Source organism: Rhipicephalus microplus, chromosome 2 (assembly GCF_043290135.1).
Source record: "Rhipicephalus microplus isolate Deutch F79 chromosome 2, USDA_Rmic, whole genome shotgun sequence".
Lineage (NCBI taxonomy): Eukaryota > Metazoa > Arthropoda > Arachnida > Ixodida > Ixodidae > Rhipicephalus > Rhipicephalus microplus.
Genome location: NC_134701.1, coordinates 90,122,817 through 90,138,295, shown reverse-complemented (window position 1 = coordinate 90,138,295; position 15,479 = coordinate 90,122,817). Strand labels below are relative to the sequence as shown.

Genomic DNA, 15,479 nt, shown 5'->3' with positions numbered 1-15,479 from the left:
CCAACGCCGCTAGCAACCATGCACTGCGGAGAAGCTTGTGCGCAGGCTGCACCACCTGGAATCTATCAAGTCACCGTCGTGCGCTCTGTAGCTGGTTAGCTGGAAACTGGTGCTTTTATTTGCTTTAGATTCATGTCCTTAAGCTTCGACAGCAAAGTATGTGTGTGGATTCAGCGCCACTCTACCCAAAGCGAGCACGCTCAGCTGTGCCATCTCATGAAAAGGCGATCGAGTTATACCACGGCCGGTCTAGAGGCACGTGCTCGCTCCCTCCTTTTACGCCTTGAGCAGCCGGCGCGAGTTTCGAAACACTCCGTGTGCTGGCGACAATAACAAAAAAACGAAGATGACTGCACTGCACAAGCATATTGATTTGTCGAGGAAGGAGAGGCGAGACGGCGGCGATGAGCCCGTGCCGAGGTCACAGCTTCATTTGAGACGCAGGCGTAGGCGGAGTCGCTGCTGCAGCTTCCAGCCAGGCCAGGAGCTAGGCCGTTCTGAAATACTTCGTGGCTCGCGCTACACGAGCCACGCGGCTCGCTTCTTTTTCGGCGCGGCCTCTTAGCCAAATCTAGCGTGGCGCTACATATGCTCCACCCCCACCCCCCCTAGCGCTTTGCGCGATTGAAAACGTATGTACAAAAGAAAGGGAGGGACAAATGCTATATACATGAACGACAATCCGTAAAGTGTCGATTTGGGAACTTCAAGTTGTTAACGTGTATAAGCCATCGGGAAGCAGTGAATCTCCAGCGGGTGACATTGGGAAAAACGCTGTGGGCAAAGATGAAAGCGCCGGGTCGCTGCGTTCATTGACACGTGCATATCACAACGACGTGGCGGCATCATTTGAAAGTGCACCCGCCGGTTCGAGTGGACGCGGCTGACGAACGTGCTCACAGCTGGAACCGTAGACAGGCGCTGAAGAGCTCGCGCCAGCGATGTGGGCGAAATAGTGTGAAGCATCTAAGCGCACCCATGATGACCGAGCACTGAAGTTTCCCAGCCGCAGTGGGGTCTCGGACAGCGCACAGGATGCTGAGCATGCTGTCGACAAGGAGCAGCGGGGCGGTCATGCTGGCTCGGACGTCTATGTCGATGAAACACAGACCTCCGCGTAGCACTGCGGCCGGCCTGCCGGGGCGGGTGGCCGAGTCGACGGATGCGGAAACGCCTTGCATTGCGGTTAGTCATGTGCACGGCAAGTGGTTGGCCATTGCGTCGGGTAAACTTTTTTAGGTGCTTTCGCAGTCTTGAAGGCTAAGGCTGGAACACATGGCTGTTTAGCAGAAAGGTTGAAAAGGGGCCGCTCTCTATTATGCCGAACGTGATGATTTCGTCGGCATACTGTCAAGGGCGGCAGATATGCAGTTGGACCGCACGTCGTCGCTGTTGTTACCAACGAGCCTGCGTGGCGGACTGTGTCCGGCGTCAAATGCTCTGAGGAATGATTGTGAAGCTCAGAAGACGCGAGCTTTGCTGGAGGATCAGGCGGCACACCTGCACGCGTTGAACGACAATCGGTTGTCCGCGCATGAGAGTTCGCCTGCAAGTCTGCATGATCGATGACTACTCTACAGCACGTGTGGTATATGTGGTCTGCTCTGCCATAGGCGCACCAGGTACGTCGTCCTCCGCTGCGTCAGTCATAGTCGCAGCGCCTCGGAAGTTTGGCTGTGGTTGACGGCTTGTGACTTTAACTTTGGCTGTAGGAGACTGCGAGGGCAAGGATGGTCGCTGCTGGTATGACGCACAGAGCTTCGAGGTGGGTGGGCAGGCACCTTCGGACATCGTCGACGCTGAAGTCTCCGGAACCGAGTGGCGAATAGCGGGCAATACTATGTCCGTAGTCGTGGTAGACACCGGGGCATTCGGTGATGTTGCCGTCGTGGAGCCTGACATGTCCGAGAAGTCGTGGTCTGTGGAGGTCTGAGAAGACGTGTGGCTGGTGAGAGTGCCTGAGGGACCACCGGCCGAGGACTTGAAAAAAAAATGCACCTCGTGTCGGCCTGGTCTTTGGCGGTCGAAGCGTCTTGAAGAACCTCGTCGGATTTCGTGGCTGACTGGTCGCATGCAGCACGAATGTCCTGAACCTCGTCAGATGGGCAGTCGTTCGCGGCACTTGCGTCGCCAGTGGCCGGACGAGAGGTTGTAGGAGACGTAGTCGGGGAAGTTAGGTCCCGGTCATTGGAGAGTTTCGGGCCGGAGGGTACCACACGCTGTGAATCAGGGGAAACGTTGAAGTCGCGGGAGAACGGAAGCGGGCGGTAGGCGAGGCCGTAGGAGGCCAGCACCGCAGAGCAGAGGTCATCGTAAGGCTGCGGGCTGAAGCTTGAAGGGGCGGAGAGATGACGCAGCTCTACCAGAAGGGCGTCGAGAAGAATGGCGTACATCAGCGGCTGGTTCGTGACGCCGTTCACCGCAGGAACGGCGTCGAGCTGCATAAACCATACCTTGGGGTAGGTCGATTGGAATGGTGGCACTTGCGGGCAGAGTCGCGGGAACTTGGCAGCCGATGGATCGTCGAAGGGCGTGTTCTCCGGGTCACCATATGTCGAGGAAGGAGATGCGAGACAGCGGTGGCAAGCCCGTGCCGAGGTCACAGCTTTATTTGAGAGGCAGGCGTAGGCGGACTCGCCTACGCCTACGCTTATGTAGTGCCACGATAGATTTGGCTAAGTGGTTGCACTGAAAAAGAAGCGAGCCGCGTGGCTCGTGTGGCGCGAGCGACGAGAGATTTTCAGAACGGCCTAGCTTCGGAACGTGGCTGGATGCTGCAGCGGTGACTCCGCCTACGCCTGCGTCCCGAATAAAGCCTTGATTTCGGCACGGGCTCGTCACGACCGTCTCGCCTCTCCTTCCTCGACAAACTCTATGTGAACAGGGTCAACGCGGAACTTTCCCTGAAGTTTCTTGGTTGTGGCCTTGGATCGTTGCTTTGTCAAAGGTGAAGGGATGCTGGCCACGGACCGCCTCATTCTCATATCAACAATTTCACTGCTGAAACCGCGGAAATAGTTGCTCTGTGTGCGCAAAGATCGAGCCTTGTTAGGGCACCGCGCCAGATTCACCTCAAGTTGAAAACCTGTCTAGTAAGTCCGAGGTTGAATTAGAGAGCAACTGCTCATGTGCAGCGGGCCTGTCCGAAAGGTGTTAGCACCTCTGCGCTGCGTTGCTACACTGCTACATACAAGGCCGTAACAGTTTTCCAGATAACCACGCTATGACTCCTGTTGTTGACTGCATGTATCCCATAGAGCAGAATACGCATGCATGTCACTATGTTACAGAACTAAGTTAACGGGCCTGGGCCAGTATATACTGAGTTAGGGCATATCGTAGTTTCTATTGTAATAGGAGTGCTCCTTTCTTTTCGTTCGCTGATTCAGTGTTATCAGGTTTCTATTGAATAAGGTCGTATGCTTCCGAACCCTCGCTCGCCCGCGTTGGCAGTAGCTGATATTCAAGACAGATATATTCACGCACACTATGCACGTTAAGAATGCACATGATACATATACGCAGGAACGTACATGCACGCTCGCACGACCAGGCACACGTTTTTGGGAGCATAGATACACACATGCACGAAATAAAATATTCGAGGGAAGAATTACAGCAGCTTAATTTGGGAATGGGTAGCACTACGACTTGCCCATAAAACAAGCGTATGCAAAAATCACACTCACACACGTAACGCAAACAAATTTCCTTAAGAGCTTGCTTATATGAACGAAACTATACTTTGCGCTTAGAGAACTGCCAGTATTGATAAAAATGCACACACGCTAAATAATGGTGTACTCACATAGGATAATTAGGTCGTCACGAGTGAATCGACTTGAATAAACTATCGAAGTGTTCGTCGGCTTCTTTCCCATGCGTAAGTTTCCTATTTGCGTCGTTCTCCGTCGCGCGGCGTCTGCATCCTTCGGGAAGTTAGAGAACAATGCGTTGCCATCCTTCCACCCCGATGACACGCATTGACAGATACTACATTGATCTTTGGACGTAGCTGCCTTTTAAATACAATAGTGTTTCTCGGGGACCTTCGACGCAAAAATTTTGGTCTGTCTGTCTGTCTGTCTGTATGTCTGTCTGTCTGTCTGTCTGTCTGTCTGTCTGTCTGTCTGTCTGTCCACTGTTAACAGCATCGGGTATTTGAAACGGCTAACCCCATCCGCAGCGCCCACCTATGTTGCTCAAGATTCAGCGTCCATACTTGTGCATTTGTCGATTAAAAAGCAATTATTGCGCGTATATGGAGCACCATAACAACACGTATATGTTATGCATGTGCGCCTTTTACTAGAAAAGGCATACATAAGTAATTTGAAGGACCGTAGCGCTTACCACGCTGCGCTGACCATCCAATGCTTGCACGGAAAGGCGAGTGTTTCCAACGCTTTGTTAAAACGAGACGGTGGTGGCACCTACTGGTCGCCTTGCGTTCTACACCTTATCACCTTTGAGGCGGGCGCGCACACCTGTCTCAGAGCCATGCGCTTTGTTTTTGAAAAACACTGCCAGATGGCGGCCATGTCTCACGTGTGACGTGACTTGATGCGCTCGTTCGCTTCCGCTGCAGCCTCGAGGCACAGTAACGCAGCACCTCCAGAATACCATTCACCGATTTTCTTGAGAAGAACATCAACTAAATGTTTTGTACACTCTCTCCACGTGCAAGACTATCGTATTTCGACATTTGCATAATAAATTCAGATATGGGGCCAATTTTTTAGGGACTCGCGCGCGTCGCATGGCTAAAGTAAAGGAACTACGTGACCGCTTCTCAACTCACTCATTGTGGCAACATATCCCTTTTCAAAGTTCGTTTCCAGGCGCGGCCACTAGGTGGCGAGTGCTAGGTTGGAATTATGAATAGCGCCTCGGTACCTTTGAAGTACAACGAAATGAAAGTGGTGCACATCTTGCTAAACGGGTCCTTAAACATTTTACCCGACATAAACTAATCTTATAATAGCTTATTATTAAATATTTTTAAATTGTCACAGAGATGTCCTTACCGATATTATCCTTTATCTCCTTTTGAATCCTCTTCTGAATGTCAGGGTGCTTAGCAAGCCTGATGAACATCCACTGAAGTGCTGACGCTGTGGTGTCGGTTGCACCTAAGAGAAAAGACGTGTTCTTTGTAGCCTCAAGGAGGTCGTTTAATTCAAAAGTATGTCGGCATGACAGGTGAAGATGTTAATCAAGAGTCGAAGTACAAGTACGCGGATAAAGAAAACAACTTTCCGCACTCGAAGAAAACAAAAATGTACTCAGAGTTGAAAAAATATCACCATCCAAGCACTCCGTACAAGTTGTTAACCAGCGATAGTTGAAGCGTTCGGCCCTGGTGATTGGCAGTGGGCTCCACCCGATGCTGCACTGAAGCCTATCAATGTGTTTGGTTACATGCTCGTGCTTCTTAATGAGATTTGACGCACGTTTGCCTTGGGCCTATCCCAGTGTTTATTTCGCATGCCGCACATTCTGCCTCGTACGACCACAGTCATAGAAAAGGGTAATGAGCAGGTAAATGCGTTTCGCAACGCGTTAATCATAGCGGTTGTTCTGGAACCACAGGCGGTCACAGCCATCGCAGCCGATGCCTAAGTGCCGCTGCAGAGAAACTCTCGCCGGCGAACTCGATCCCGCAATCGTCCCCTGAACGCCGCAACGTCACTTTGTTGCAAGCGTTTGACATCGCGAGCTAACTCACAACTTAGCCAGCGGCGCGAGTGCCTGGGTACGACGCTGCGCACGACTTAACTGATAACACAGCCAATGGAGAGTGCTCATGACACTGCGACCGGATGGTTTTTCGTTTCTCCTAGCCATGTACAGCTTTCGCTCTGAAATACCTTTTCAACGAAGCTGCAAAACTGCTTTCCAAAGCAGTTGCAAAAGTGATTTCCAGGGAAAGTGGTTGCAGCCGTGAAGAAGACAAGTCCGCTTGTCGGAACGTCAGCTCCAGCAGATCTCCTGTTTACGAATTCTTTTTATAGAGACACGTAAACTCCTAAGGAGATAATTGTGCTTTCGTTGGAGAGTTCTGGATCCCAACACAAAGCTTGTGGGTCTCTAAAGATAAACATATAAGTGGCAAGTCAAGAATCTCCGAAATTGAAATGGGTGCGCTTTCCTTTTTCTGTTTAGCTGTATTTTCACGACAGACGTGATCACGGACGGATCGGCCACGTGACTTGTGACGTCATTCGAATCCTTCAGGAGCCAGCATTCGCACGACGGGGGAGAATTCATGCTACAAGTGAGGATTCCGGCACTGCACGCTGAAGATCCGAACATTGATTAGGGCTTCCGCTGTTTCACGAATTTATCCGCGTGGACTGAAGCGAAAACGCGGGAACGGCTGACGTGGGATAACGTAGTAGGCTATCCGCAGGCTCTACGCGCGATTTCTTCCGTCATTTGAATGCAGCTCCAAAGTGTACTCACGTGACTTCAATAGCTCCTGATAACAGAAGAAAGTCCTTCGTGACGCATAAACTAGATATACATAATACCGCTGCACGTCTTGCGGTTTTTACCAGATTTGCCGGTGCCTTTTATCTTGAAGAATAAAGTTTTCGTCAGTCGGAGAAATGGACACTATGAACTCCGGCGGCGGTGTCAGAGAGCCGGGGTGAAATGCGTGATCAGAATAGATGTATTGAATCAAGAATGTCGTCGCCACGTGGAATGCATTGTATGCGAGTCGAAAAGCAACAACAGGCGCTAATATAAGATCCTCTTACCGCCAAACAAATTCATGACGACCTGAACCAAGTTGGCCTTCGTTATGTATTGGGCGTTGCTTTCCTTCTCACGGATGGCCTCCTCCCGGACAGCAAGCAAAGCATGCACGATGTTGTCGTCGCTACCTGAGGAAAAACAGTAGATCGCATATAACCTAAAGTCACTTCGTAGTCTTGCTGTGCTGCAAAGCGACATGACTAAAAGAGGAAAAAAAGAAAAGCCGTTGTCAACAGACTACACATTATTTCTAATAGCTACACCAGTTAGAGCACACAGAAGAACGCACTTCGCTTCTAAGTGCGCCTAGATTGGAAAACTTTTGTTATTGGTATGGTTGAAGTAGCTTTAAAACACGCAGATGTCCAACAGAACGAAGTTGCAGCAAAAGTTTTCACTAAAGTAAGACTACAGACGGCCTGCATGCAACCGATATTGCAGAGGTTAGAGTGTAAAGAGCGAAATATGGGGCAGGGTTCCCAGCGACTTCACGGCTTTCCCACGACGGCATTGATTAGTGTTGCGAGAGTTGGTTTATTGAATGAAAACTCAGGTTGGACAAAAGTGCAGTAGTGCAGAAAAAGCCAATACAGAACTGCGAACACTTTCCTGTTCTTTTGTTTAAGCAGGCGTCAAATGCAGTGTGTAATGTTGTACGCAATGATAATTATTACAGGGTCCATAAATTATCAAATTATTTTTGATGCCTATTTGATGCAGTGACAAAACCTCGACATGTTTTGCTGCACTTCAGTGTTGAAAACGAGATCATCATTCGGAAAGTGCTACGCAACAAACCTGACGTTACCTAATAAAATGTTCTCTCTTCGGTCCTTTGGGTCAATAAAGTACTGAATAATCTCCTGCAGTTTCCGACATTGCGTGCCATCGTTTCTCTATCAAAACATGACACATACGGTGGCCGCCGTGGAGTATGAAGCGTGAGAAAATTACTGCGTTATGTCATATTGAGTAAGATACAATAAAATGTTCTGAGTACCTTCCTCGTACAACCGTCCGTTCTTTTTTTTTTACAGCTAAAGCTTGCCATTCCTGCAGAAACTTTCTGCAAGTAGGCCGTGTGTATTAAGGGGAACGACATGAAGGGAATTCAAAATACTCGTAAGTTTCGTAGCCGTGGTGTGGAGAGCGATAGCACGTATAAATGAAATACTACCCGAACCTATCGTCGCGTTCACGTAGGACCAGCCGAGACAGAAGGCAAATAATGTCTGGTTAAGGATTAAACCTCAATAGAATTCAGTCCTGGGTTGTTGGTTCATAATGGTAAACTGCAGAGCGCATATTAGGTACTTGGCATGGAAGAGTACACACAGCAAAGGACAAGCGTAGAACTCTCATGGACGCGTAAGGCGGAAAGAATAACAAACTATTGTTTGCTACAGGGAAAACGCGCAGGAAACTCCAGATACCTGCGTGGTGTGACCCTTCGGCCCTGGTGAACAGCCGTAGTACAACCTCTCGGAACTCGGTGTACAGTGTCTCGATCTTGGTCTCCCTATTACGATACACGTAACCGAGAATTGGGGCAACGTCGCTGGGTAGGCCGTTCGGGGAAACCTCGTAGTACTCGTTGTCGATCTCTTCCAGCCGAAGAACGTCCCTGTCTTCTCCGTTGAGACTGCACAGTACAATCATATTCTAGGGAATCTACTACCAAGCATACAGATGTCAAAACGAAGCGGGTTATCCGACGTGGCCAATTCAAAAAGATTATTTTCCCAACCCTTGCCAGTTGTCTAAAACTCACCTAGAGGAAAATGACCCATACTGCAGACATTGCGGTTGCCCGAAATCAAATACTTTGGGAATGTGAGGGAAACGCACCTACAGAGATAAGACCTCCAGCATCCTTTCCCGAGGCGTGGGAGTCACTCCTGTCGTCGACCAAACACCGTCTTCACGCCGAGGCGCTCATGCCAAGCTATATATACTGGCAACTTTTAAACACCGGTAAGCTCAATCCAACAGATTCTTCATACCGCCAATGACGTTGTTTCTATCTATATTGCTCACCGATACAACATCCACCACAGCGCTTTAACATACGAAGCGAATGACCTAGTCCGGATTTGGACTCCCATATGTTAACGTGGGTGCTCTGAGAAATTCTTATGCTGGTACTTCCGACCCTACCGAGTTCTTCATTGCCTCGGTGAAGTGAACTACAAAGTTCTCCCAGCAGACACATCACACCGTTCTCGTCGACCACCCTCCTCTGATGTGCACGGTTTACGTCTCCAGGATGAAGCCATACCATTCGCGTTGACTGCAAGACATGAACTTTGTGATGTGGAACTTGCCTTCAGGACTGTTGTATATTTCTTTCTCGCTTCTTTTTATCTCGCCCTTGCGCTGGACACAAACATTTTTGGCTGCCTTCCACTGTTTTTTCTTTGGAACAACTGAATTCATACGATGTTTTTTTTTCTTTTTTTTTGGGGGGGGGGGGTGAGGGGGTAATGCCATGCTGTGTTGGAAGCAGGAATAGAGAGCGTGCAGGTATGTGGCTGCTGTCGACGAGTAAACAGTCGTCCGCTTCGAGTGCACGTTTCCTCTCGTGACAATATCTACCAAGCAACGCACTAACTGTGCGCTCATTTTATTTCCGTATAAAGAACAAGGCCCAACAAATATCAATATGACGCGTGAAAAGCTACATCGCACATGAAGAAGCAGCGCCTTCAAACAGACTCACTGTGAGGTAGCCAGTATAGCCCCACCGTGGTGGTCTAGTGGATAAGGTACTCGGCTGCTGACCGGCAGGTTGCGAGATCGAATCTCTGCTGCGGCGGCTGCATTTTCGTTAGAGGCGAAAATGCTGTAGGCCCGTGGGCTCAGATTTGGGCATGCGGTAAAGAATCCCAGGTGGTCGAAATTTCCGGAGCCCTCCACTGCAGCGTCTCTCAAAATAATATGGCGGTTTTGGTATGTTAAACCACACCTATTTAATCAGGTATGCAATATAAAAAAACAATACTGAAAGAAGAAATAATAATATCGCCCTAGTGAGTTGTCTGCTACTCCACGGCTGAAGCAGTCAATTTGGCCATTCCAGGACAGCCGTGGTCAAAACAGCGCCCCGGTCGCGTTATCGCAGAGATTCGTCGTCCTTGAGGTATTAAAAATGATAGTGGTTGTGATGAAAGAAATTCCTATATAATCGCAACACATGTTGGTGATCGTCGTGTGCCATTGTATATGTTATGGAAGCGAGCAACAGTCTCGCAAACTGATTTAAAAGCGTTGCTTTCTTACACGAGTGAAAGCGTAGCCACAGGTGTTTAAATGCGAAGCATTTCTTTGCGTACTACAGCCATTTTGAGCATCTATCTATCTATCTATCTATCTATCTATCTATCTATCTATCTATCTATCTATCTATCTATCTATCTATCTATCTATCTATCTATCTATCTATCTATCTATCTATCTATCTATCTATCTATCTATCTGTCTGTCTGTCTGTCTGTCTGTCTGTCTGTCTGTCTGTCTGTCTGTCTATCCATCTATCCATCTATCCATCTATCCATCTATCCATCTATCTATCCATCCATCTATCCATCCATCTATCCATCCATCTATCCATCCATCCATCCATCCATCTATCCATCCATCCATCCATCTATCTATCTATCTATCTATCTATCTATCTATCTATCTATCTATCTATCTATCTATCTATCTATCTATCTATCTATCTATCTATCTATCTATCTATCTATCTATCTATCTATCTGTCTGTGTCTGTCTGTCTGTGTCTGTCTATCTATCTATCTATCTATCTATCTATCTATCTATCTATCTATCTATCTATCTATCTATCTATCTATCTATCTATCTATCTATCTATCTATCTATCTATCTGTCGGTCTGTCTATCTATCATCTATCTATCTATCTATCTATCTATCTATCTATCTATTCACGTCTAGGTGTTCTCGTGATCTCCTCCATAACTTGGAGTGAACCAAAATTAGTATGAAAGGGAAATATCGTTGGATGAATAAGACTCGCTGGTCCTGATATGGATAATCTTACTATCCCGTCGCAAAGCTCATAAAACCCTTTCCTCCAGACGTGTAGCACATAGCCACTGACGGGCATGAGTCACAAATTATTGACAGCGTTGACCCGATGATTCGAAAGAATAAACGTCAGGGTCCTAGCAGTTATCGAGCCCCAGCATTCTGAGGGCAATCAAATATTCTACCACAGAGCTACGCCAGGTCTCAAAACTGCTTATCATATAGACCCGTCATGAAACATAATTTGTGCTTGCGGTCCTGGCTATCCAAACGTATAAACGTTATATACGTAGTTTTATGATACAGCCTTCCAGTCGGGTTACTGTCAATTGTAGTTAAGCGCCATCCGCTGAAGTTGGTTTATGTAGCAGCGTACAGGATACCACCATCGTGAGCACAAGTGGTTTATATCAGCTTACTACTTCTGGTGTTGCTAATACTTACCTTGCTGTTGGCATAGTCACGCTACTATATTCAGCTGCTTATGTAAAACATATGTGATCGCTTAACGCATGCTTCAATGTGCGTGCATTTGTACACATATCTAGCGCCACTTCGTAACATTTCGGTCAATAAAAATTTTTTAACACAGGCTCTTTTCAGCCACATGATTCACATAACGTCGATTCCCAAGGTTCGTGGCAAGCGCCAAATTCCTCCCCATCACGCTGGCTTTTTTATCTTCCGGGAAGAAAGCACGCAATTAGGACGTTGAATAAATAGTGTAGTTAGATGTCACTTAGAAGGGCATACTATGCCTCAATGGCACTTGAATAATTAAGCGAATAATTTTAAGCTATAAAGTATGCTACAATTGATTGAATAAATTTCGTGAACAAAGAATTTCTAGCGGCTACTGTGGTATCCTGAAAGCAACGCGCACTACGTTCTCTTCACCTAACAGAGTTCTTTTTTCAAGACCTTAGTGGTTGAAAGCAGGGATGCTCTGCAGCTATAGATAATAAGTCTTTGATGCAAGGAATGTTACTGGAGCCACCGTTTCGACAAGAATATTTGTCTCATGTAAACTCCTAATGTGCGAAAGTCGGCTCGTGTCTAAAAACTTTTCACTACTTCAAGCCTTTGTCATTTCTTCCGTATTGTTTAGCGCATGGATATGACACGAGACCATCACTTCGATGCACTAAGTTGGCGCTGACATTCAACCATGACCGTAGTTTGTGGTACGATAGAGTGTGCATCTCCAAATCCTTTACGATAGTTTTATTTTATTTAGTAATTTTAGTAGGAACTTCAGCCCCCTATTACCACGCGTGTTTTAAACGCTTCGAATGCACGTTCGAACAATCTTGCGTTAATCACCAACAAAGACAGGTCATCAATCACATGATTCCTGGCCGAACACTAAAAAATCACGCATGCACAGTGGATTAGTAACATTCTGGTTAAATCCGTAAACACGCCGATCATATAGCCTGTACATACCACATGAAGTGGTATAGGAGATCTTTTGTTTTTGCTATGATCTGTACTGACAAGCCACATATTATCAACGCAGAGCGTCTGGAACTGCTTTGCAAACAGATAAATGACCTAGGAAATTGCAAGTAGCGAATTGTGGTATCGTTAGTGAGAAAGCAACGAAGGACCAGTCACCGATATATCTTCCATTAAGTGTTCCGGTGCAGTATTTATTCAATACCCAGAGTTTTGAATATATATTCACCAGTAGCGTATCAAAAACTCTGAAATCAATCAGCTTACCTTGCGCCATACATAGAGGCCCCGACCAGCTTGTAAATCATGGAGAAGAAAAACTTTTTCGAGTCGACTATCTGAGGTCCTATCCTCAAGGTGTCTACGTAGGCGTCAACAATTCCAGTACAAAGCTTCTGAGTAGTGTCTGTGACGGCGTATTTCCTGTGAATTAAGCAAAAAACTTCAAGTCTCAACTGTTGTTTTCAATAACATCATTTGACAAAAAATTGTAAGATGTTTATGAGAAGTTGAACCTTTTACGTGCCCCGGGTACATCGCATGTAAGGGCAAGTTTTTTTTTACATCTATCAATGCAAACTAAGTAAAAGGATATATCCACTTACAGAAGGTAAATATAACTGAAACATCCGAACATTACCTAAAATTCAAGGTATCTCAATTAAGGATGCATATCTAGTCATAAAGTTTTCGTCGCATAATGACATTGGGATTGATGCATGGATGAGTGCCTTTCTGTTGAATACTGGCGGTGGGAAAATAACATAAAGCTAGTATTTCACTTTCAAGAACCACTTAACCAAACATGATATAATATCAAAGTTCGCGCATTTGCGCATGGAGGACTATGGATACACCGCGATTTCTTTAGTGGCGATACGCTACGGTTCACTCACCGAACGGCCAGGAATGCCGCTTTTCGGAGAGCCTCCCAGTATGGCGTGTAATCTTCGAACATTATATCACGATTTCCTTGGTTTTGTATGTCGCCTGAAAGAGTAAATCAAAACAGTCAGAATTCCTTTAGATCCAACGCACGTGTTCAATATGTCCAATATGCATATGCAGTGACTTTCTTAGAAACGCTTTAAAAATATTGACGACTAAAATACTACCAACGTGAGAACCTTGCTATATACAATGCGTTAGTTTCTTCGGCTTCCTGAAGCTTATAGAAGTTACATTTAAATTAAGCTTTTGTGAACTGTTGCACTCTTGGTAAACATTCCACTGACAACCGATTTGGTGAATTCTTCAACTGTGCTCTTGAAAGGTATACTCTTAAGGTTAGTTGGCGATTCGAATGAAATTAGTTACCTCGATGTGGTACAAGCTTCTCACAAGATGTAATTTATTACCTTCTAGTTTTCTCTAGCGATTGCTCATTACGCTTTGCTGTCAATACTAGTGGTAGGTTCCTTTAACGAATGAGACTAACGGGTGTCACTCTAACAGAGGAAGTCCAAGCAAGCCTCAAGTTCGAGAGGAGATTGATGCTTGAAGAGATGAGAACTTATTGAACAAAAGGTGCTGCGAGAGCTGAGGTTTTGACAGGTAGCCATGTCACCTTCAAGGCAAGGTCTTATTCAAGGCAGTTTCCTTGAATAAGACCAAACTACTTGCTGAAACATTGGTGCTAACGATATCCTCTGTTGAAGAATTTATCATCTCTGTCAGAGGCAGGTCATACTGTCAGCGGGAGGTCCCCGAGTCTGCCGACTCAGAGACCTCGTTCTGCATTTTTGTAAATAAAAGCCGTAAGGCTATTCTCATTAGGTGCAATAAACTGAAACTGGGGCCGTCTTATACACACGCATTTTTGTATCAGGACGTCCCGCGAAGAGATTCTTCTGCTTGACGAGTGCTTCCCGAATGACGTCATAGCTGTCGAGGATCACCATGGGTTTGTGTGAAATCCACAGCGTAAAGACGTCACCGTACGTCTTGGACCACTCGATCGCCTTGGCGTGCAAGTCGTCTTTCCGCATAGCTGAAAAGAAAAGTAAGGTGGCCAGCGTGAGCGCGGTTCTTGTACGTCGCGATGAAACTAACCGAGTAAGTTTCCCAACAGTGGCACTGGGAATGGTCCTCTCGGGTACCTGAGCACTCGCTGGTAGAAGCGGCTCACGAACCACGTGACGACAAAGACCAGGGCTGTGGTGATCCATTGCCAGTCCAATGGCATGAACATGAATGCCGCCAAAAGGACGGCCATGGCAGCACCTTTTGCAGCTAGTCAAGAGGGGTGAAACGCAGAAAGTATTAATTTTGGCGCATGTATAAGACAAGTCCTTGTAGTATTGGTATATATTTGAACTCCATTGCAAATAATATTGTGGGCAGACAGGGTATCGTTAAATGTTTTATACATCTGTCATCTAACCATATCTGTTGGTAACGTATTCCACCCGTTGATGGTCATTGGAACACAACTGAAGCAGTATTAAGTACGGTGTATTAAGTAAGGTGTAAGGTGTAAGCAGTATTAAGTAGGGAAGCAGTATTAAGTAAGTAAGCTCAATACTTACGAAGATGCTTGTGTCTATCGCGCTGTACTTCAACACATGGGACCATCGCAGTGACTCGGACTTGTCCCATTGGTGTATACATGCGCTACGAGCCATTTAGAGTTCACCTTCGTTTGCTGAGCCGACACAGACAGTACCCACTCTCAGTATTACCCACCACTCCCCCGGAGTGCAGTTTCTCAAGAGTGATATCGCGGCATGAGAATATTCTACCATCAAGGTTTTCCCCACCAAATGTTCCTGCAGTGCCTCCATGGGTCCTGGCTAAACCCCCTGTTTGTCTTACGATACCCGGAATTACGAAGAAATCACTTGTTTCTTCTGTTGGCCTCAGACAACTGACCCTACATCCCATTTACACCACGTACGGTGATTCTCTGCACGTGTACACCGACGGGTCCACTACACTAAACACCTCCGCCGCAGCCTTTCATCCCAGACATGGATATCGCTCGACGACTCAAAGTGGACCATAAAACCCCATCAAGTGCCACAGAGCTTGTCGCAATCCGGAAGGCAATAAGATTTATTTCCGGAGAGCGACCTCGAGACTGGACGATTTTATGTGTTGCCGAACCCCCCTTGCAAACCATTATTGCATCATGAGGTTACTACACCTTGGCAATCGAAATCGCAGAACTTATTCAGGTTGCTTCAACAAATGGCCATCTTATCACTTTCCA

At 46.7% G+C, this 15,479-nt stretch overlaps 1 protein-coding gene across 3 annotated transcripts in view; it reads right to left on the bottom strand.

The window, feature by feature from the left end:
• The window catches only part of LOC119170813 (cytochrome P450 1A1), a 72,824-nt gene that overhangs the window by 11,771 nt on the left and 45,574 nt on the right, over positions 1-15,479 (bottom strand). For all 3 annotated transcript variants that reach the window (XM_037422075.2, XM_037422074.2, XM_075886623.1), the window contains 7 exons: positions 14,321-14,500; positions 14,082-14,258; positions 13,165-13,258; positions 12,536-12,691; positions 8,196-8,404; positions 6,765-6,890; positions 5,028-5,132 (listed from right to left, as the gene is read on the bottom strand). In XM_037422075.2, the coding sequence (XP_037277972.2) occupies positions 5,028-5,132; positions 6,765-6,890; positions 8,196-8,404; positions 12,536-12,691; positions 13,165-13,258; positions 14,082-14,258; positions 14,321-14,483 (1,030 nt within the window). In that variant the 5' untranslated portion in view covers positions 14,484-14,500. The remainder of the gene's footprint in view (positions 1-5,027; positions 5,133-6,764; positions 6,891-8,195; positions 8,405-12,535; positions 12,692-13,164; positions 13,259-14,081; positions 14,259-14,320; positions 14,501-15,479) is intronic.